Source organism: Cyprinus carpio, chromosome A19 (genome assembly GCF_018340385.1).
Source record: "Cyprinus carpio isolate SPL01 chromosome A19, ASM1834038v1, whole genome shotgun sequence".
In the NCBI taxonomy this organism is placed as follows: Eukaryota; Metazoa; Chordata; class Actinopteri; order Cypriniformes; family Cyprinidae; genus Cyprinus; species Cyprinus carpio.
Window position 1 is genome coordinate 345,217 of NC_056590.1, and position 24,784 is coordinate 370,000.

Here is a 24,784-nt window from a genome sequence, read left to right on the forward strand (position 1 = left end):
GATAAAAACATGGACAGCCAAGCACACCGACTGAAGCTTGAGTATTTCTCGAAACTCAAAACTGCAGCTTGTGTTTATTACAAACAGATCATTATCATGCACTGGGTGGTTGGTTGGTGTTTAAACACTATGTCAGCTCCTTTGGATGTTTTCATGCTTAGTAACAAGTAGAAATAGTATAAAAGATCACATTAAAAACTCTTAAGAAAACTCTTTCTCTGACAGTGTTTGCAGAGAAATATAATCTCTTAAGAGAAAGTTTAATTAAATATGTTTAAGGGTTACTGGACTCTGTCATAAAGTGCATATCAGTAGATCTTCATTTGATATATTTAGAACATGAGTGTTATTCTGGAATGCGTATGTGTATTTTCAGCATTGTGTATGTATGATGTGATCCCAGCGATTACTGAAACTAAAGATGTGACTTCATACAGCTTGTTGGTGCACTGATCCCAGTCATTTTGCCATTTGTTGAGGATGTTATATACTGCAGTACTTTAAGATCTGAGGGTTTTATGAAACACTTCAAAATCTGTGGATTCAGTGCTTCTTTAGCAGCAGCGTCTGCTTGTTTGATTCCTTTGATTCCACAATGTCCAGGTTACTGTGCATTGGTGTGGACACTACTATACAGTCTTTAGTATTACATCTTTAGGCAAGCTTAATTTTAGGCTTTGGCTGTGCAGTGTTAAGCCGATTATAAATAGCTGCATGCTGCAATTAAAATGCAGCATGCAAATATTTACAATGAAATCACAGTCGGTTACATTTTAAATGAATCAATGTGATATTTTAAAATGGCTAATCTTTAATTATACCGCCAAAAAATGTCTAATGAGTTTCAAATGCAGTCCGTTTGTTAAGAGGTTGGGGCTGAATTTACTGCCGACTTTTAATATAGGTTATGGGTTTAGTAAAAACAGATTATTCCTTTCATAATAGTGCAATTCAAATCATAAAGTGAATCATTAGACAGAAAAAAGAAAGAAGTCTGCTTACCGACAGTGACGGCAGCAACCACTGGAGACACGATCACGGACAGTGTCACCCCGCCGGCTATGACAAGGTTTCTCTTGTGCTTGGAGGTGTCCTTCCCCTCATAACGATTATGAATCTGAAGCAGATGGATTCAAAGACTGAGAGTGAGTAAACACATATCCCTCTGCTCATTATTCTTGATTAAATCACGCTTTGGTTACTCATAATGCTAGCATAATTTCCCACTTGATGATCTAACAAGAGTCTCTTGCAGATCAAACAAGGCTGAAAAGTGTGCGATAAGACATGTAGGTTGTCATATTTCATAATGCAGTGCTCAGTTAGGATTCAGGTCAGATAAACAGACGTTATGGAAATCCCTTCATAATGAAATTCAAACTGAACAGCACATATCTGAAGTGTTAATAATCATTGTACAAGTGACCCAGTTTGCAGTGGATTAAACTGGTTCTGAGACAGGCGGCATATTAACTCACGCAAATTATACTACATCACTGCTATTTGCTGGGCATATAAATCTTTAAATCTATTAATACCGATGTAAGAATAGCACTCGTCAAACTGATTTCAGCATGCTGGCACCAGTTTCTAAAAGCGTTTATAATAAGCAGTGTTCTTCTAGTCAGAAAAAACGAAGGCCCTTATTATCTTGACGTCATGACAAAGGCATTTGGAGAAACTGGTTCACAAAAAAAGTGGTCACATGAAATGCTGCTAAATTAAAAGAAATGAACTGATGTCTACTTGTCAGCAAGTTCAATCCAAGTTAAGGTTGATAATGCAGTACTGTAATAGCTTTCTAATGATTATAGATGACCAATTAGGCACTATTATCAGGATCATTATCATCCATGAACTTTAAAAAATATATGCAGGCTTTGTACACACAGGCAAAAAACAAGACAACATGCAATTCATATTACTAAATATTCATAGTATTCATATTAGTATAACTTTTTACTTTTAAGCTGCACAATATATCAAAATAAAATGTATAATTGCAACATAACTTGATGTGAACACTGTAACATTGCTAAAATGCAGATAGAAAGATTTTAAATATTAGTATTGTAATTTTACAGGTTTATTATAACATTTTAATTACTGTTTTAATTACAGTTTTTATTTTACAGTATACTATATAATAGAATTATTATTTATTAAAGTTTAATCACGAAATCATAATTTTATTAAGGGAAGTCTTTTGTAAGGGTCACATACAGTGGAAATGTGGTCTATGACAAACTCAAGTGAAAAGAGTTATATAAAAAAAAAAAAATCCTGTTACTGATATGGTTATGGTTATTGAAAAGGATGGTTTGAAAGTCTTCGGTGTAAAAACTTTTTTCAGCTTTTTTAAATTTGTTTTCTATGCAGATACACCCCCCTATATAATCACCCGGTGCAGATATACCAAATATGACTTATCTGAAAAATGAATCCAATTTCGTACCTTACAATTAGTTCAAAAGATTGGGTTTGAAAACAAACTAATTAAAACCTCACCCTTGATTCTCATCATTCAAAGCCTGAGTGTTTGGATTAGCCACCCACCTTTCTGCCCACATACACAGGAATCCCAATGATCATTGCAGGTATGGCAATGCCAGCAATCAGTGCAATGCCAACCGGAGCGCCCACAAGTGTGCCCAACTGCCACAGGATTTTCTTCTTCCTGCTCCACGGCTTCTTACCCCAGAATGTGCATCCCGAAGGACTGTGTCAGGAACAGAGAAGTTAAACAGAAATGTAACCTTAGCACAGAAATAATTCTGACAACTCTAACTTTCATCAGTTCTCACATACTGTCAATAATGCCGTTAAACATTGTGAACACTGCAGTGGGTGCAGGACACTGACCTTAAGTAGTGCAGGTCAGAGATCTCCTTCATACACAGCCAGCAGAACTCACAGCCACACACAGCACAGGTCATGTGATTACAGCTCCCATCGTTCATCTTGATGATGTAGGCCGCACAGCGGGGACATGGCTTTATGTCATCGGCAGAGAGACACAGACACATTTACTCACATACAGCTCACGAAATCAGGCTTGTGCTGTGTGTAAGCTATTGTGCAGCAACTGCCCCATTGTAAAAACAAAAATGCACTGCATGAACATTTAGGGGAGATAATTATATATTTTTGAAAAACTGTTTGTAATTATGGGATACTTTTTTACTAACAAATAGCACAAATATGTCTCAGCTATTTATACATTCTAAAATATAAGCAAACAAAAAATTCACTTCAATCATATCTTAGCCTTAGTCTTTTTAGGCCCACATCTGCCATAACTGATTTTACAAAAATAAAATGAACCAAACTCTGATGTCAAGTCTGCACCAAAAGCCCTCGAGTGAAAACACTTGTAGTTGACAGATCCACTGGATTTGAAGGTTTGTGTATGTGTGTTTAATGGTCTCACCAGCAGCGCCGCTCTCCTGGCTGTAGCTGAGTGATGATGATCTGAAGGGTCTCAGCCGGAGGCTCTGAGCTCTCTGCTGTCGGGCGGCGTCACAGGTCTGATTTGGGTGCCACAGCTGTTTACAGTGGTAACAGAACTCAGTCCCACAGCCCTCACGACCACACGTGATCTTTGGACAGCTGGCACAGCCGAAGGCAATGACTGCATACCTGTCAAATCAAACAGACAAACACATTCTCAGCTATACACGATGCATTAGCTCACACATATCATCAAGCAAGAAAATCTCTATTAGCATTACTACAGTAAACTAATCGTTTACTAATACTTCATGTTTGTTCAAATCTCCAAATCCAAGTATGAGCAATGACCACCTTACCCAAAACAGCTGCAGCTATCTGTTAACAACACAACTCGATGATGGTCGATCTAAATTAATTGCCCTGCTAATCTGAATTGATGGCATCATCAATTACAGCAGGCACCAGCCAATGCGACCGCATCATTATTAATGAGAACCTATTGAATGGAGCTAGACGTTGTGCTTGTCTGCAGAGCTAAAGGTTGTTGGAAAGTCACAAGGGGCAAATGGACAGATCTGATACCGCTTTTCCACCAGCATGACCCAGGTGCGAGTTCAGAACTAGTGCTATTGGCGGTTTGGAGTTGGTTTGACTACCAAGCCTTCTAGGAACCAGGTTGCCTTTCCACAGGCTACAGAGCCACCACAGAGACAGGTTTTACGTGACTGAATACATCTCATCCTTCCCAGCAATGCTAGTGTGGCAGTGCCAAACACAAACACACCATAAACAACGGCAGACGTTGTGTTGCTATTAATGATCATGGCTTTCCGTCTTTCGGATGAGACATTAAACCAAGGTCCTGACTCTGTGTGGTCATTAAAAATCCCATGGCACTTCTCGTAAAGAGTAGGGGTGTAACCCCGGTGTCCTGGCCAAATTGCCCCCCCCGGCCTTTGTCAATCTTAGCCTCCTAATAATCCCCAACCACCTGACTGGCTCTATGACTCTCTCTCCTCTCCACCTGTAGCTGGTGTGTGGTGAGCGCACTGGCGCCGCTGTCCTGTGGATGCTGCACACTGGCGGTGGTTGAAGAGAGACCCCCCCCCCCCCACATACTTATAAAGCACTTTGGGTGTACAACAATACACAATAAAGCACTATATAAATAAATGCAAGGCTTTGCTAACCTACACCGGCATCCAAACACAGCAAATCCAACATGTTCGTGAAAGTATCTAGATTACATCCCTGTAATTTACTCTGGACTTCCAGAGAGGACCAGAGTGCAAGAAATCAGCTTGTTTCCTCCTCACACCGCTTTTGTTTTTGCTTAAATCGCATCCATCGTGTTTAGCTGCCATTTCAAAAATTATGCAAGTGCTTCTTTCTTCTAGATCAGCAATGTTTTGGTGCTACTTACGATCCACTTTTCCTGGTTCAGAGCTGGTGCTTTGGGTGTCGAAAGACAAAGAACCGATTTGAAACTAGGCTCTGAACCAGCACTCAAACTGCCTTGTTGGAAAAGGTATATGAGAGACAGTAACAGGATCACTACACTAAGTGATGTGCGTGCTAGACAGAAGAGTTACATAACACTTATTATCATGTGATAAAATAACACTAGAAGCTGAGAAAAGATTGTGCACTACATGATCAGTCAAGTTATTCCAACCACAGAAACAGGATCTCAAAACCTTTTGAAAGAGTTTGCATGTGTTGACATAATTACACAATATAATTTGATATAAAAGAACCTAACTCTATGGTGCAAACCAGATGTCATCTGGTCAACTTTCTTGGTCGGTTTCCCGTCTGAGAAAAGCCTCCACTACATCGGTTTCCGCAAACAAAAAGGCCTTTGTTATTGGAGTTGCCCATATTTCTACATGACTCTGAGAGTGTAAGAGTAAACATACTGTTGGAGACATTAGAGACGTCCGATCTACAATGAACCCTGACAAAAGACAGTCATGTCAAAATAAGGATAATGACAGCACCAGGACAAACGTCAAACAAAATTGCTCTTCCACAGCACACACACATGCACCACACAGCATAAAACACGGAACAAAGCTTTTCCACTCAACAGACTTTTTTTTTTTTTTTTTTTTTAAACACTGCATATTTGTCTTCAAAGACAGCGTACTCTCAACCAGTCCTGCAACAATGCAGAATTAATGTAACTCACTCAGTCTGCTGTTCACATTAACCATGAACACGCTATTCTAAAATCTGATGGCCAGAAAGTGTTCAAATACTTTGCCCTAATTCTGATAAAAATGGCTTTAACAGAAAAGAGAAATGAGGCTATTCACAAAGTCTGCACTTTTTTTGTGTAGTGTACATACACTAATTTGTAAGAGTTTATGCTCATCAAAGCTGTATTTATTTGATCAAAAACTAATATTGTGACACTACTACAGTTTAAAATAACCATTATCTATTGTAACATTAGTTTTAAAATGCTTTTTTAAGACTTCTCTTATGCTCAGCAAGGCTACATTTATTTGATCAAAAATGCAGTTAAAACAGTTGTGAGATAAAGAAATGTCAGATTATTACAATTTAAAAGAGCATTTTTCTATGTGCATATTCTTTTTTTTTTAAAGTAATTTATTGCTGTGATGCACAGCTGAATTTTTAGCATCATTACAGTGTCACATGATCATTCAGAAATCAGTATAATATGCTGATTTGCTATACAAGAAACATTTATTATTGTTAACGGTGTTGAAAACAGTTGTTATTGAAGAATTCATTGTTTTTATAAGTGACTTTTCTCTGGTTTACCTGCATCTGATGATTGGCCCTCAAGCACAAAGGCTTCCAGGACAATACAAAACTTACCTTTCACAGATTTAACATTTCAACAAATACCATCTTGATATGAGAAGCCATTTCTCAATTTCCAGAAATATCTCTCTGATCACCGATCAAAGCATACCTCAACATATATAACTGCAACCAAACTTGCCATGGCATGTAGACTAGTTGTTGCTTCCTACACTGATGATGCTTTGAAACGCGTTTAAAAAGTACATAGCAAAAAGTACCTAATTTTGTGGGAGAGAGCTCTTTGTCATGCACACAAATATACACACCCTTCAAAGTGAGAGGTATAATAGTACCTGCTGAGAAAATAAACAACTGTAAATGATTACCAGAAAGGACAAGAGAAAACAGGCAGCTCAAAAGGTTGTGTTATCATTGAAACACAGGGCACAGCTGAATTCAGATCTGTGCAGAGATGAGTGTGTAGCATGATAAGATCTGCTGCCAGGCTCTCCACTGGCCTGATAAAAGACTCCATTCAAAGTGACAGTGTCACCAGTGTCAGGTCTCCAAAAGCGCTGATCACAACATCATGCTACGCCTTTGGCTTGTGCTAACTTCAGATGATGTCGAAAATATATCTGGCTCAGAGTCCGTGCCAAGCAAAAAGAGATTCAACAAGAGAAAAGCTGAATCCCTGACCAATAATTGCAATTATAATCAAGTTACAAGTCAAAACTCTCTAGAGCCTACTTTACAATTAATTATTTATTCCTTTTGCAACACATTCAAAAAGTACTTTTACAGTGCCGTTCAAAATCTTGGGACCAGTAAGTTTTGAAAGTTTCTAAAGAAAAAAAAAAGGCAATGTTGCAATAAATTAATCAAAGACCGTAAGGAAAAATGTTACAAAAGATTTCAAATAAATGCTATTGTTTTTAATTTATTCAATTAATTCTGGAAGAGTATCATGGTTTCCACAAAAATATTAAGCAGCACAACAGTTTGCTACACTGAAAAGCAGCTATTGTAGATAGAGTGTCAATTGTCCATTTTTTTAAGAGATGCACTTATAAGTCTGTGATCCACATCAAACCAAAAACAAGAATAACGCACACACTCAAAAACTTAAGAACATCACAAAAATTCAGACAAAAAGGTCAAAATCAGAGGTAAAAAAAACTATATAAATACTGTTCAGTTTCTTGCACAGACTGATCCTTTTGTGTCTTTACACATCATCGCCACGAGCCGCAGGGTTTAATTTGGTTTTGTTTGTGTACGTTTTAGGACTCTCAAAGCCGTGATTCCCATCCACTTACGTTACAGACAGACTGCAACGGTTTCAGCTAAAAATCTGTTTGTGTTCTACTGAACAAACAAAGTCACCTAAATCTTGGATGCCCTGGGGGTAAGCAGATAAACATAAAATGTTCATTTTTGAGTGAACTATCCCTTTAAGTATATTTAGGTAAGAGGCTGTTTATAAATGCTCACACATTCACACAAAATGACCTCTACTTCTCCTAAGACTGATGTACCAAAACAAACAGGCCACAAATAAGCAAATACACACACATGCAGTCACAGCAGCTGTGGTAACACAACAACTAATCAAAAAAAAGACAAACCATCCATACACACACAACCAGGCAAAAAAATGTGTCATGGAAATCTAAACTCCGATCACATGCTGCTATAGCAACAGGATGTCAGCATTGTGCTGTACCGGTGACATAATGCAACCATATCACAGAGGCTGTACAACACAAAGGTTATCATCAATCATAATACAGTGAAAATGCAGAACCATTACATTTTTTTTTTCCTTGAAATAAACTTTTTTTTTTATTATTTTATTTCAGCTGGTTGCCAGGGAAATGTTTGATGCACTACTATAACAAATTAAAACAGACAAAAAAAAAAAAAAAAAAAAAAGGAGAAAGTGTGTGTATAGGAATATATATATATATATATATATATATATATATATATATATATATATATATAATATATATATATATATATATCTAATATATATATATATATATATATATATATATATATATATATATATATATAATATATATATATATATGACAAATTAACTACGATGGAAATGGAATATATAGGCTACATTTAAAAAAACTAATGCAAACTATTAATAAAGACTATAATAGTATAATCCCAATGATAATAAAATAACCTACAAGTTGCAAATTTTCTTAAAACTCCTAGGTTTCAAGTAGGGGTGGGAATCGCAGGGTTCCTCACGATACGAATCACGATACATGGCTCACGATATGATATTACGAAAACAGCAATTCTGTGATAATCGATATATTACTAGCCCAATAGATTTTCAAGTCCAAACTGATAGAAAACAGCACAAAAATGTCTGTAAATCAAATTTAAAATGTTAAGTAAATTAAGAAATGTTTCTTCTGAAAACTCAGCTTTGATCACAGGAATAAATTACAGCTTAAAATATATTCAAATAGACAATTTACATGTACAGTTTTCACAGCATTATTTTTTTCTTAACTGTGTTTTTGATCAAATGCAACCTAAGAGATAGCTTCCATAAGCAGTTTCTTTTTTTTCATCTTAACTCCAAACTTTCAAACGGTAGTGAATGCATATTTAGAAAAATAAAAAAAAAGTTTTATTGAAAGTGCCCTTACCCGCAGTCTGGAGCAGGGCACCAGCGGCAGTCAGGGTCGGCCACCAGCCAGCGGCGCAGCATGAACTCCTCATATTTCTCCATGAGCACACGGTCGTTGAGTATTATGCGGATGTCGTGGGGGTTGAAGCGCTCTGAGCACTCTGGGCAGCTGATGTTGACCCTGCTCTCAGAGATCTCGATGCGCAGATACTGTCGAAGGCAGTCGGCACAAGAGCGGTGGTGGCATGTCATGATGTCAGGGAAGCGGTCTCTGGTGTGGCGCAGCAGGCACAGTGGGCACTCCAGCAGTTCAGAGGTGGAGGCTGAGGATGAGGAAGATGAAGATGAGGTGGAGGCCACACCGGGTGCAGAAAGCGCCGAGGCGTGATCCTGCTGCTGGCACATTTCTGAGTGCACGCTCTCCACACTGGCGATGCCATCCACTCCAGCGGCCAGTGCACGTGATTTGCGGGATTTGGGGTCGCCGCAGCGCCGGCGGAACAGCGAGCGCAGCGAGATGCGGCGCTTTTTAGGTGTCTTCCGTATGGAGGGCAGACTGACGGATGAGGCTGCGGAGGGAAGGTCCCTCTCGGACCCCTGCTGCTGCTGCAGACTCATTTCTCCAGAGGAGGCACTGTGGTTTCTAAAGGACTGGGAAGCTTCTACAGGGAGGGCAGAGGGGGAGGAGGAGGAGGAGGGGGAGGGAGAGGAGAGAGAGGGAAGGGGGGACAGGGTTTTCAGAGGGGAGTGTGAGGTGTTAAGACATGGTGGTGAACTCTCTGCAAGCTGCTCCCTTGAGCCAGGCAGCTCAAGTTGGGACACACGGGTCAGTTTGGAGTCACCAGGCTGGATCTCGACCTGATCTGTGAAGAAACAGAGACATGGCTGAGTGAGACAATGCACATCTAACAGTGGAAGACAGATGACCTCATTTGATATACATTTTATATTGATTTTATTACATAAAAATATAATCTAATATATATATGTGTGTGTGTGTGTGTGTGTGTGTGTGTGTGTGTATGTATATATATATGTATCTGCCTAACCAAATCAAAAATAAAAAAAAATTAAAAAAAAAAAACATCTGAAAAATTAGTTTTTACTCTGAAGACTTGGAGAACAATCCATACTGTTCAGTAATTTGTCATAAAATAATAATAATAAAAATAATGCTATTAAACTGTAAAAAAATAAAGACAATTTTAAAATAACAATACTTAATTTTTATATCTTTATTTATTTTTTAAAATGTTAAACAATTAAAAGGGTGGTTGATTGAAATTTCACTTTTTTAACGTTAGTTAGTGTGTAATGTTGCTGTTTGAGCATAAACAGTATCTGCAAAGTTGCAGCGCTGAAAGTTCAATGCAAATGGAGATATCTTTTAAATGTGTAGCAGTTTAATGCCCACAAAAAAGGCTCGTAAGTACTACGAGTTACTTCCTGGGTTCGTGACATCACAAACCCAGATAAACCCCGCCCCCAGGATCACACAACAAATGCTGCGCTGTTTTAGAGAAGAGGAAGAAAAATAGGGGTGCACGAAAAAATCTGTTCATATATGAATCACAATTATGTCTTCTAAAGATTCTAATGGATTCACAAGTTTCAAAATCAATGTTCTAAAGCAGCGGCTCTCAATCCTGTTCCTTGCGTCGCCCTCATCTGCACATACTCTGCATCTCACTCTCTCTCTCATTCAGCTCAGCTCCAGCAATGAACAATCAATTATACACTTATTTTCACAGTTTTTTTTTTTTTTAACCATAGCTATGAGAAGGTGTTCAAACATGGATGCGTGGTGCGGTTTTGCTTTGTACTGTATTATTAAAGCTTTAATCAGGATAAAACCGTATATTAAAAGCTGACAGAAGCAGTAGCATTTACAAATAACAGTGTATCTAAAAGTATAAGACAACAACAAACAAAAAAAACATACCATTAAGAGCTGTGCTTGCACAGTTTCTGCACGATCCTCTTCACTAATATTCTCTGGGCTTCAATCGTTGCTCAAATTGATAAGCAATATAGACGATGCCATTTTTTATAATGCAACGGGAGCACATGCTGCTGAGGCGAGGGGTGGGACGTTTAGACACGCACTAGAGGCGGTTTAGCCAATCACAACACACTGGACTAGCTGTTTTTTTTTTTTTTTTTTTAACAAACAAAGCATTAACATGTTAGACTACACCCCATAAACACAATCAAGCCTAGGGAAAAAAAAAAAAAAAAAAAAAAAAAAAAAACAACCGGTCACCCACCCCTTTAAGCTTTTATTTTTGGCAATTTTCTGGCAAACCTGCAGTGCATATATGCTTTTAATTAAATCATGTTTTTTTTTTTTTTTTTTTTTTTGCAATTTAATTTTTGCTTCAAGCCATACTGTGATACCACTGTGTTTTTGATACACTGCTTCATTTTACCCATCATTTGTTTACCCTGATGTTGCAAATGCTATTGATCAAGTGTAAACTATTTCTATTTAAACTGTCACTAAAATATATATTTTAAGCCAAAAATAAAAATATAAATCAGCCAAAAATGGAAATTTGAAAATTGAATCATCTACTCACCATCATGTCATTCTAAAACCTACTTGTTCTTCTGTGGAACAAATTATATTTTGAGAAATTCTAAAAGTTTTGTAACCGTTTGTAACAACATCAGGACGAGTAAATTATGACTTTTTTTTTTTTTTTTTAAGTATTTGCTGAATAAAACATTTTACATAATGTCACTTTAGTAAATTATTGGTTCCACACAGTAGTTTGGAGTGATGTTTTTTTTTTTTTTTTTTACCAAGAAATAAAAACAGACATGCGTATTTGGATGATGTCATTTTTTCCAGTTTTAAATCTTGAAATTAAATGTGATTACTGCATCAAATCAATTTTATTTGTCCTCCATATCGAACAGCCCTAATAATGAATCATTCACTAAATGAAAGTGGTTACTCAATTAACACCTGACTCACTCACTGAACTGCAAGTCATCACGACTTTCATTCAAACCCCAAATGAAATGGAAACACATTGCATGTACTTCACCTTATATGTGTTAGGAGAATTACTGACTGGTTTTTCATTAACTGTTTTAGTTATAACTATAAACAAGTTTTTGACTTTGATTTTAAAATAACTATATAAATATATACAATGTGTTACAAAATTCTGGGTAACAATTTTTCTGGGTGACACTTTATTTTACAGTGTCCTTGTTACGTTACTTGTACTAACACTAAATGATGCATAATTACAAACAACTAACCCTAACTTAAAGACTTATAGAAAGTAAAAGTTGTTAAAAGATAGAAATAGATAGTTAATTCAAAGATAGAAATAGTAATACAATGTATAGAAATGTTAACTTACATACTTTAACAATTGCACATTTTCAGTGTTCCGTTCATGAATTTCGAGTGAGCAGTAAGTTTAAGGGCTGCAATTGATTCCTGCTGTCTGAAAACGTTAAACAATGCCAAGATGAGTTTTGAGAAGCACTGATTCAGTGGAAAAGCTGATGAAAAGCTGAAAACAGCAAGTTCACAGTAATGAAACAATTACAAAAATACTGCAGAACCGCTTTGGAACATGATGGACATCACTGACACTGTAAAAGGTTAGAACAGGGGTAGGCAGCCTATGGCACATAATCACTGGCACACGAGCAACAGGGCCTGTTAGGAAATAAAAATACTATTAATGTGTGAGAATTAACGTCCTGCGCTACTCTACAGATGCCCGTGGCTCCGGCAAATCATTCGCACAACCACTGCGCATACAAGGCCCTTCAGATGCAACTACTGCATGCCAGTGAAAGCCACAGAAACCTGAGACAGCAGAACAGGCAAGAGAATGAGGATCCTTCTCATCATTCATAGATGCGTTTCCTCACCCTGCCTGCAGGCCTTTGACAAACACACCAGAGAGGCTGGCGAGAGCTCTCGTTTCAGAAAAAAAAAAAAAAAAAAAAAACATTTCTAAATGAATGTCTGTGGGTTAAAGATATCACATTGTGCGTGCAGCAAGATACTTTAGTTAGCACAGAAAGTGTTTTTGCATATGAATAGGTGAGAACTTATCACATGCAGCACAATAAAAAGTGTCAGTCTCAACAGAATGAGGAAGAGACATCAGTATGAATCATCAGAGTTTCCCAAAAACCATGCAGTCTGTCACATGAGAAGTCATAGGAATAACAGGACATATACTTAACGACTCTTGACAATAATAAAAGGTGTTTTCCACACTCTGGTTTCTTTGGCAATTTGCATTATATGTTTCTTTCTCTTTGTGATCCAAGACTCTCTGCTGCCTCTAAGCCATACCAGAAATATTTAAACCTCCTTGTGCAAACACACACACACACACACTTTCCAGCTGGGGTTTTTCACACTCTTTATTCAAAACACACTAGGGTATTTGCTCATGAGTTTAAAGGAAGCAGATAGTCAGCCAAATGAGTTCCACTTAACTATCAATGATACTTTTGTTTTTTTAGACAAAGTCTGATAGGAATTGTGATGCACATTCCCAGATCATCAATTGTTCCAAAATATTCCACAAACTCTTACAAGTATGGCAGATGTGTGAGACCAAAACTTAAAGGGGACATAACACACACACAGTTTCTGCCAATCTTATGTTAATCTTGAGTAACTATAGAGTAGTATTGCATCTCAGAAGAGTCTCTAGTTTTATCAAAAAAGACAGAAACAGATGTGCCGCTTCTCTTCGAAAACAGTCGAGCTCCTGCAAGCTGTGACATCAACAAATAAAACAGAGACAATAACTTTGACTTAAATGAACTGTGGCTAATGAATAAACATGTTGGGCTGCTCTTGCTTTGGTTGATGTGTGCGAGTGCTCTTCCGGGAGAAGTGCCCATACAAGGAATCCCACCCATCCAAGATCGCAAAAAGCAGATAAAAGTACACCACATGATGCTCCAGTCTATACATCCTGAATATAATACAGTAAAATTAATGAACTATATTGCTTAGAGAAAGATGAACTATATTACTTGTTTATAATTACTTTAAATAATTCATTTACTAATCTATTTAACATTGGTGCCACATATCTGGGTACTTAAACCTTGATTATTTCACAGCCAGGTAGCAGAGGAATCTCAACATTCAACTAGTTGACCTGAGCAAGTTTCAGAGATTATTCTTAACAGCAGATGCCAAGATCTCCATGTGTGTGTTTATGTAATACAAGGAAACAGATAGATGATTGTTCCAGCATGTTCTTGAATAACAACCGAAGGAGGAGCAGGAACACTTAGAATAATTAAACTTAATTGGCCTAACATACGTTTTAACGTGTGTTGTGTTCAATGCTGACTTCCTGCATGCACCTAAGATACACCCAATACCACTCTGGTGACTTGTCAAAACACACGTAAGGACATGTATGAGCCCTTGAGACAAATGCCACGGCAAGCTGATAACACTCAAAATAGATAAGATACCATTAACAGCCACATTACTCTCATTTAGGGTTCATTCCAACTCAACACAAAAGTTAGGTATAGATAACATCTTCACTGTTTTGCATTCTAGGTTTAGTCTAGTCCTGATAACGCTGACTGGTATGTGCAAACAGCTCTTGCTCATTTTAATCGACATTTGCTGGTTGAGCTGATGATGAGAAATAAAGCACCCAGAATCAAATAAAACTGATTTGAGAGCTGCAATGCAAAACAGCTGACGCTGTTGAACACATTCCCACAACACACCTACCTTGTCTAACCAGTGTGGTATGCTGTTTAGATGCATTATATGAACATTACTCATTTTTCTAGCTCATCAAGGACAGTTTCCCATGCTTGATTTCCCTTAAAGCCGCAACAACTGTAAACATACGTTTTTCTTTTATAGATCTGGTACTTTTTTCGAAACGTTCAATCATAAAACTACTTTAAGGAATATGAATATATTAGTGAGCAGAGAACCCCGGTGAGGCATTTTCCATGTGATTACTCTAATTAGTCATTGGTATGACAAAAGACATCATAAGCATTAGCTTTTAATATTCAGTCAGGGCGCCATTATGAAGAGAATTTCAACTTATCACAATGTTACAGTAAATGTCAAAACTAGCGATGTTCCAGTGTGGGGTCTTTGTTTACTAAAGGGGTCTTGGAGAGTTAATGCAAACACTGGAGGAGTTAAAGGAGTCATATGATGCGATTTCAAGTTTTCCTTCTTCTTTGGAGTGTTACAAGCTGTTTGTGAATAGATAAGATCCCTAAAGTTGCAAAGACTAAAGTCTCAAATCCAAAGAGATATTCTTTATAAAAGTTAAGACTTGTCCACGCCCCCCTGGAACACCTCGTTTAAACACGCCCCCACATCTCTACGTCACGATGTGGGAAGATTTGCATAATGCCACCCAAATGTTCACGCAAAGAAAGAAGGCATAACTTTGATTCTCGCTGTAGCCGCCAGCGCCATGTTGTGGAGTCGCCGTTTCGTTGTGAAAGCGAAAATACTTTGTTTGGCCTTCCAAAACAGGACACAACTAGAAATCAGTGGTTAAGTTGTATTTACAACACTGTCCTAGAACAATTCAACCCAAATGGAGGAGTGTTTCCTGATCCTGGGAGAGTAGACTACTGTCTGGCTGCTCTGACTCACAGTCTGTAAGTACGTTTATATATGTAAAGGATATGCCACTGATGATTCAAATGCGATTTTTAAGCAGTGTAGAGTAACGTTAGCGCTTGTTGTTTGTCGTTTCTCCGATCACAAATGCAGACATGATTTTATATTAAGCAGTGCGGTTCGATGCAACGCAATGTGTAAAAAGACAGTATTAAACCCTATTCAGACAGTAATTGTTTTTTAGGGGGACATAAGTGATTTTCACCATTTACAGGGGGTAGTCGGTGATTTAATTGCCATCCGAATCCAGGATGTCTGTATTTTTCTCTCACCACCCCCAGCCAAATAACCTACTATATTTTGACAAACACCGAGGTCGTGTGGTAATTTAATTGCTGTCCGAATCCACATCTATGAGTTTACAACAAGAAATCGATTCAAAATTCAGTGCTTAAACCCTTTTTGAGCACTCCCGAACACCATCAGGTACGTTAACTGTTGTACTTCGGTGTAACTTGCATACATTTTTATTTCTAAAATGCAGGAAAGCATTTAAAAGAATAATACTTCATAACTGCTCACAGCGACTGGGAGCAAAAAGAAGAAAACCACGCAAACATTTGAAATGGGTCTTAATTATGGCAGCAGCAGGTATGCAATACAGTTTTTAAATGTGTATCATAAATGGATAAATGGGGTACATAACTATATCGCGTATAATTACATACAACTATAGCACATCTTTTTAAACAGGAGATTTAAATAATTAAATAATAAATAGGATTAGGGATGTCAAATTTCGATTATTTCCATGATCGATCGTCGTTTAAATTAACGATCAATTAATCGATTAATCGTTAACCATAATGCTGCAAAATGCGTCTATTGCAGGCACGCAGTCACCAGCATGACAGGATGTGCAAAAGCCACACACACACACAAAACGCTTTCTCACTTGAATTAAAGGGGTTTTAGTCTGAATAAAATGCTAGTAGCATGATTCTAAAATGAATAGATGTGATTATGATGATTTTATAAAATGAAGAGGGCGCGCCATACGTTTGAGGTAATTTTACTTTGTTGACCGTTTCCAATCCCGCACGGAGACCGCTGAACGCGCCTCTTTAAATGGTTTCGTGGTGCTCGTTGTTGTATTTTAAAACACAATTGCAATGTTTTCAACTGACATTATGGCATTTAAAATAAAATTATCCCAAACCTAACTGTGGCGCGCGTGTGACTGCGCTGCACATTAAGTGAACTACATCGGCGCTGCTGCACCAAAACACTGTTGCTCACATTAATTTGATCCTGCTGGATTCTGTCCTAGAAAATGTCAGATTTTTAATTTTTGCGGTCCGGTAGGCCTATTTGTTTTTAAAAACCCGGCATACAGTGCATTAGATCGTGACAGTGCATGCGTGCAGACGAGGACGAGCGAGCGCGGCTTTGGCTAGATTTATTTGGAGGTTATTTCTCATGTCTCATTCGGCATAAATCAAAATGTTTCCATATTCGCAATGCATTTGAATGTTAAACTATTATTTGTAATGTAAACAAGGCTTGTACTTTACATGCATTCGCATATAGACGGAAAAGATCATCCTCTTCACATGCACAAACGTCCTTGGCATAACAGCAGAGTGAACCGGAATAAGGTCTGTTTAAACTGACCAGTGTAACATTTTAAATGTTTAGTTGACTATTTTATTTTGATAAAAGAAACAGACTGCGATGTAAGTTTGAATCGCTAGAATATACGTGTGCAGCAGGCTCCGGCGCGATCGAAACAGCTGAGACATAAAAAAAAAAAAAAAACCTTTTCCCCAAAAGTGTTTACTTTCATTTGTGCACACTCACAATAAAAACAGGAGATTTGTGCTCTTGTAAAATAAAGCAAACAAACAGAATGCGTTGTCATCCTTTTTTTTTCTTTCCGTGAACATATGAAGCGCAGCCACACTTCTGTTTTAAATCCGTTATCTTAATTATTGAAGTCAGATATATTTCGCATATTTAAAAAAAAAAAACATGAAAACAAATTATTTTTATTTTGGGCCTATTACTTATATAGGCTATACATTTTCCTTAAAGCATCCATTTTGTCCCAAGGCTTGAGAACCTGTGCCCTAGGCTAGTTAGGTCCATGCAGAAACTTGTGAACGATGGCGTCACCGTTTAGTGACATCAGTGAATGCGCGTGGGAAAACTTATTGTGTCAGTCACAGCGCCTATTAATCGCTGTTTTGAATCCAGCAATTATTTATTTACAAATTATAAACCCTGATTATGACAAGTGTGGTATAAAAGCTTTGTTTATTAGAGGAATAATAGGATAATGTTAGATCGCGAGCATGCCTCTGGATGCCGTTCGAGCCCATAGTCTTCATTTACGCGGCTTTGTTCTGGTTTGCCGGTTAGTCACGAATTTCCACAAATTCAATAACATATAGGCATTGTTTCTTTTCCTAAATCTTCACAGTGTAACCCTCTAATTTCGCAGGTTTATTTTATTAACTTTCACTTTTAATAACTGTTTTCGCATCTCTTACTAAACATGGGAAGGGAAATTAAAGATTTCATGAATTCGATTTATTAATTTGTTCCCTTATTTCACTTAAATCATGGGTTATTTAGGGAACAAAATTAATGAAACATATAGATCAGTGGTTGTAGGAATGAATAGACTACCTGTCCTGTGTCCCGCAGCCCTGCAAAGCACACGATATGAAACCGTTATCTGATGAAATTAGTTACTACATTTCTATTGCTTTTTATGTTGAAGAACTTTGATGTTGTTTCTATTTTAATGTACTCTAAAGTTCAAATCACATTAAAAGCTTAATTTGTACATTGTGAATGAATGATGATGCTTTTATATACCGTCACCGTCACTCACAGCCGCTCGCACGTGTTCTGCGCATGAGCCGCACGCAGCCCAACATAAATCGGTTAACCGACCATCGACAGCCTTAATCGATTGCATCTCTTATCGACAATTAATCGATCATCGATTAATCGTTGACATCCCTAAATAGGATTATATATTATAAAATATGCTTGGCATAATAAGAATACATTTGACATAAGTATTTTTAAATACATTTTACACAATAAGAATACATACAATAATCTTTTTTTTTTAATATTTATTTTTTTTATTTTTTTATACAGCAGACAATTGTGTGATTGGTCACGTGAGCAGCGCGTTCCCAGGTTCGTATAGGATCACAGAACTCACTCCTCCTCTGTGAATATATTGCCATCCGAATCAATAAGTTTTATTACTGAGGTGATATGTAAACGTCCACATGAGAAACAATTACTGTCCGAATCGGGTTTTCGTCATTATAATCCTTAATTATGTCCCCACTGGATGCACAAATGGCTCATTTGTAATGGGTTTTTTTGTTTTTGTCTTGTTGCGCAGGTGTTCTGACCGGGACACACATTGCAGTATGTTAAGGGGCGTAACATTTCCGTCACACGCTTGAGGCATTCGGCCAGTCACAATGCACTGGATAGCACACCTCACTTTTTAGAATTATGAGCTTTGTAAAAAATGATGCGTTTCAGAAAGGCGGAGCATAGAGGAGCAACAATAATGTACAGTATGTGGAAAATAACTTGTTTTTTGAAACTTAAACTGTATAAACATTTCATTACACCAAATACTCAAAATAATGTTCTTTTTTAGCAGCATCATATGAACCCTTTAATAACATCCATTAGAGCTTCACAGAATTTCATTTACTGGGTGTAAATGTTTTTATAGTCAACAAACAATCCAGCATGACAAGCTGGGGCAAAGGAAAACCATTTCTCTGAACATTGCTTTATTGTCACTATATTTAACTACTCAGAATCTGTTTATACTCCTCGTAAAAAGCTGACTGCTAACAGGTAGTTGACGTACACCATGTTCACTGACTAATTTATATATATATAAAATGGGGGGATAACACCAAGATATTAGATTCAAAAATAAATAATAAATATAATTAACTACTGTAACAAGCAAACTAGTGATGTACTTTTTTTTGTTATTTAGCCAAAAGCCAAAACACTGGGTAATTTAATTTGGATAGCTGAACTTGGTATGCTGTTTATGTTGTTGTGTTCTCATGTCATAATTTAAACCAGTCACAGTTCTTCTGACATGGTAAAAACACAATCAGAAAAGTTCTAATTTAACATAAACACAGTTTTTGTCAATGGCTTTAAGCCCTCCAAAACTATTTGGCCCAAACCAAAAATTCCTTGATTTCTGCCAAATATTTTCAGTTGCTGAAATTTCAGTGCCCAAAAGATAAATCTAAATTGTTTTTCCATTAAGACAATAGATGCATCCCAACTCACATACTTGCACTATCTATGCACTATTTAAACCATTTTGTAGTTTAAGTAGTATGTTCACAATTAACTTAAAGTGCATTTTAAATACCCAGATGAAGCACTTACTTAATTGAAAAACATGGCATGAAAGACACTTCATGCACTCAACTTTTAGAGTTTTTTTTTATGCAGGGTATGGAGAGGGGCTTTTAAAACTGTAAGATGGTATGAGAGTCCACTGTACATAGTTCAAGTACAAAGTGTACAGTACATCATTTGGGACAATTAATATTCAGAAAATTTCAAAAAAGGACATGTACAGACAAAACTAAGACGAAGCATAAAGCTTGTGGGGAAAAAAAGAGGTCTGAATGAAATGAGTAAACTGGGTTCCTGCTGAATGTACCACTCAAATTTGTAACTCCATTTCTCACATATGGAAGCCATTTAGCTCATATAAAACAGCAGCCAGCATCATAAAGAGCAGCTCACATGAGTGAGACATCAGGAGATTTATACAGCCACTACAGTAACGTCTGACTCCAAGGAACCATGTAAATCAGCTAAGTTGCTAAGAAGTTTCCCTCTAACCAAAGCGGCTGAGAAAGAGCAGTCAAAGCAACATGCAGGGCGGACACGCCAGCACAGTATAAAGGATTTCACCCTTCTTTCCCCCCATTTTTCTCCCTTCCACCCCCTTTTCCAGTCAGCTGAGGCCCGGGAGGAAATGATGTCAGCAGCTAGGAATTTTGTGAGGCCGTGTTCATCTGCTCTGTGTTTGTGTGTACACCAAGAGACCAAATAGGCTTTTCTTCATCAGCACAATTGCAGATTATGCCAGCAGGAGAGCGCTTGCCACTGTCCCAGCTGCTTCAGGGGACACACACACACCTCTCAGAGGCTGGCAAGCATCCTGTGTGCAGGCATGTATACAGAATGCAGTGGGATTTCTGTAATGAGCTTATTAAAGCAATTTCCGGGAGCATTCTTCACTGAGGACAGACTTCCTCACCATGACGATGTACATTCGCTCTACTCCTAAAACCAGGCCTGCTACTTCCTGGTCACTCACCATGTTTTGCCTTGTATGGCATTGATCACTGTGATATTTATACTCCACACAAAGCTTTGATCAGATACTAAGCCTGACACACCAAATCCAAAATCCCCGAGCTGCCTTTCAAACTGCTGTCAGCTGAGCAGCTAAAATAAAAGGCTTATTCAGGTTGGGTATAATCCGTCTCCATTCCAATCTAACCAGGAAAGAACACTGCAGACTGAACAAGGACAGGTGGAGCGAAAACCAGTAGTTATCAATGGCTCTTATACAATATTAACCAAGCAAAATGACCTCTTGCTAACAGCCGGGCTTGTGCCAAGAGACACAAAACAGAAATAGCTCAGTATCCTGTGTGTTTACATATGGAACAGAACAAACTGTATTGTTAAATGACAATTCCCTAAACAGATTTTCCAACAACAAGCCACTTTTTTTTCAACAAGTATACCAGAGTATTGTGATAAATGTCGCAGGTTATGTCGTCACACTTCATTGTGCAAGCTGCTCTACACTGAGACACACTGAAGCAATAACCAAACTAGGGCTGCCCCCTAATAGTCAACTAATCGTTAGTTGAACAGAAGAGGCTTGGTAATTTGGATAGCTGAAAACTAATATTCTCAGATTATGTAATTCGTATGAAACAAGGAGCATCACTACTGTGGAGTTGACAAATAAGTTTAGCCGAGTTCATCTCTTAAACCGAGAACAAAAAAGCACTAGTTTATCAAATTATTAAAATGTTAATGCAGTCTCCTTACCGTTTTTGGATGGGGGGTGGCATGAAAAAACGTGTTTGGTATTTGGCCCAGTGTTTCATTTTGTTTGGCTTTGGCAAAGAATTTTCATTTTGGTGCATCCCTAGTAAATATATCTGTTTCTGTTTAAAAGGAATCCTTAGCTGAAAATGTACTCACCCACAGGTCATACAGGATGTAATGACTTGTTTCCTCATGGGAACATATTTGGTGAAATGGAGCATTACATCACTTGCTCACCAGTGGATCCTCTGCAGTGAATGGGTGCCGTCAGAATGAGAGTCCAAACAGCTGATAAAAACATCACAATAATCTACAAGTACTGGAGTGTTGTGGATTACTTGTGGATTATTGTGATGTTTTCAGGTGAACTACTCCCTGAAGGCTATTGCTCAAATTGGGTAACTTACTGTGCAAAGTAAATAAATGAAATAAACAATATATAAAAATTCCATCCCCAGAAAGAGCTGCTACGTAATTTTAGCAGCTTGTTAGTAACTATTATTAATTTATCAGAAGAAATGCTTGACTGTAGCTGAACGTAACTTACAAACTAAAATTACCATTGGGAAGCAACAAATTTCAAGTAGCTTCTTCCCCAACATAGCTGTGTCAATATCATGATACACAGCTGGATTAACAAGCTCTAGCTGGTGAATGACAATGTTAACACTGCTGCAGGTTGAGTGGCTAATCTAAAAGGAGCTTCACTCAGACAGAGATTAAGACGTCACCATCTGATCCAAACACTGCCAGTTCAGCTGGCCTCACCAGGTCATTCAGCAGTAAGATTTAGCTCCAACTGATGAGTGCTAAACACAGGCTTTCTATATACGGCTGCTGTACACAGTATCAGCTGGGAAAAATAAAGCTGAAAATATCAATGTGCGATTATGAATGCATAAGTAGGGATGCTACTATTCACTCAACTCACAATTCGATTCGATTCATGATACTGATTTCACGATTAAATTTTCTCATGATTTTAGATTTAAGACAAATTATAAATGAAAAGGTCTCCTTTTATTATTGCTTGGACAAAATGCTGCATATTTCTTCGTGAAAGAGAAATATGTCAAATAACAAAACTAAATTGAAATGCAGAAATCCCGGTGGGGTCGGGGGGGGACAGGACCCCCCATCTGAGGGTTGTCCCCCCTAAAAATATGGGGTCGCTTCAACCCGCGGACATGAAAAACCACCCGCGGCAACAGTGATAAAGTAGGCCAATTCCAGGGGAAAACCTCAGACTTGGCAACATAACACTATAGTAATGTCTACAACAGACACGACCTCTGTCGAGGCGCGATCACAACAGCTTGAAGTTGTCTAATTTGGCACAATCTCCCTGCCACACTAATAGTAGTAAGGCTTTCCTCTGTGTATACGTATCCTTACAAGTACAATTTTAGCTGTATTATTTGTGTCCCCTACAAAAACTGCTCGAGAAATTAAGCGTAAGCGTCTGTGACCCGTTAAAAATACTAAAATTTACATTTGTTTCCTGGGGATTTATTTTACATGCGCAAAATGCAGCAAACACCAGAACATGAGGATTCATATCATATCACATCACGCACCTGCAGCGCTTCTGCGAGCGGGGAAAAACATAATAAAGCTAAGCTATATATATAACGAAGTAATAGGCCTATGTGAGAAATATATTTTTACTTAAATTATGAAAACGAACAAACAATTGTGCAATAAGTAGCCTATTATGCAGAGCTTTGGTTCATTTTTGTGCTGCGCGAAAGGAAACCAGATGGCAGAAAACCGCATCCTATGTTTCTTTAGGCTTATTTTACAAAAGCACAAAGCTTTGTTTTTATTGTGAATGTACACAAATAAAGGCAAAACTTTTACAATTCCGATTATCTTTATGACTAAAAGTAGTGGTTGCTTCCACTATTAGAAGGAAAAAATTCAAATGATTGCGCCAGATTCGCACACACAGTTAAGCATTGCTACCTTGACAATTTAGCCTGTTCATTATCATAACAAAATACAGTCAGTCAAACATATGGGAAAAAACACAAATTCACACTAGTAAAATCTGTGCCATGAAGCGTTATCACCGTGATGTTGGGCAAGACATTTTGTTTTACGTGGTTTGGAATGCAAGTGAAGTAGGCTACATAAATAATATTTTGGTATTCAAATAGCTACATCGCGAATACAGAAACATTTGATTTTTTGTTGAATGAGAGACCCAACGTTGGTTTCAGTTGTTTAAGCCTAAATAAATTTGTTTTGGCTTGTCGTTTATATAGCTATAGCTTATTATATTTTTAATTCTTGTTCTTTTCTAAATCCTGTTAAACTGAAAGGATTTGTCGTGGAGTGAGGGGAACTAAAATAGCCTAGCTATGTTCAGTGTTTATTATAATGTTTGTAAACATTTAGCATCAGCATTAAGCCTATCTCTGAATAAAATAATAAAATGCGACTTATAAGCGACTTGTTTTTTTTTCTAAAAACGCATTTATGCGCTTTTTTTTTTAACTATGCAGCAAACCTTTTTAAATATTTTGATAAATTACTGAAAAAAAATAAAATAAATGACTTTTTAAACCGTTAGCTGATTGTATTAATCGGTCAAAATTCTTACGGTCGGTTAACCGGTTAAAATGAGCATCCCTACCTACCACAAAAATTTATTGCAATTCGTTTAACATTTCATCTGATTTGAATCGTCACATATTTGTATCGAATTCAACCGGCTCGCAGTGAATCATTACTTCCCTATGCATGAGTTTAATAAACTTCATTAGTAAGTGTAATGCAAACAAACTGAGAAATATATAAAGCAGTCAAGCCTTCACATCGAAACACCTGCATTCATGTGGCTTTCAAAACAGGGCGTCACTTGCCATCAAGTTCCCTTCATCTCCGGATATAGAGCGTTCTTACAAAAGTGAAAGTGCCTGGATCAGATTTATCTGTAGCTTTTAGGAAATGACAGCTTTCATGCAAAATTACGTAAACACATAAATGGTTTACGTGGAAAAACTCAGTATAAGTAAACCAGTGATATCAGTCATTTATTCTCTTTTGTGAAGTGATTCATGTTCCTGGTGCTTCTCAATGGGCACTTTCTGTTTACAGTACACAAACTAGAGCTC

At 37.5% G+C, this 24,784-nt stretch overlaps 1 protein-coding gene across 2 annotated transcripts in view; it reads right to left on the reverse strand.

Annotated features, from left to right (window-relative positions):
• The window catches only part of LOC109055778 (E3 ubiquitin-protein ligase RNF19A-like), a 32,843-nt gene that overhangs the window by 4,544 nt on the left and 3,515 nt on the right, over window positions 1-24,784 (reverse strand). For both annotated transcript variants that reach the window (XM_042775930.1, XM_042775931.1), the window contains exons 2-6: window positions 8,913-9,756; window positions 3,431-3,639; window positions 2,863-3,007; window positions 2,557-2,719; window positions 1,003-1,117 (exon numbers count right to left, since the gene is read on the reverse strand). In XM_042775930.1, the coding sequence (XP_042631864.1) occupies window positions 1,003-1,117; window positions 2,557-2,719; window positions 2,863-3,007; window positions 3,431-3,639; window positions 8,913-9,756 (1,476 nt within the window). The remainder of the gene's footprint in view (window positions 1-1,002; window positions 1,118-2,556; window positions 2,720-2,862; window positions 3,008-3,430; window positions 3,640-8,912; window positions 9,757-24,784) is intronic.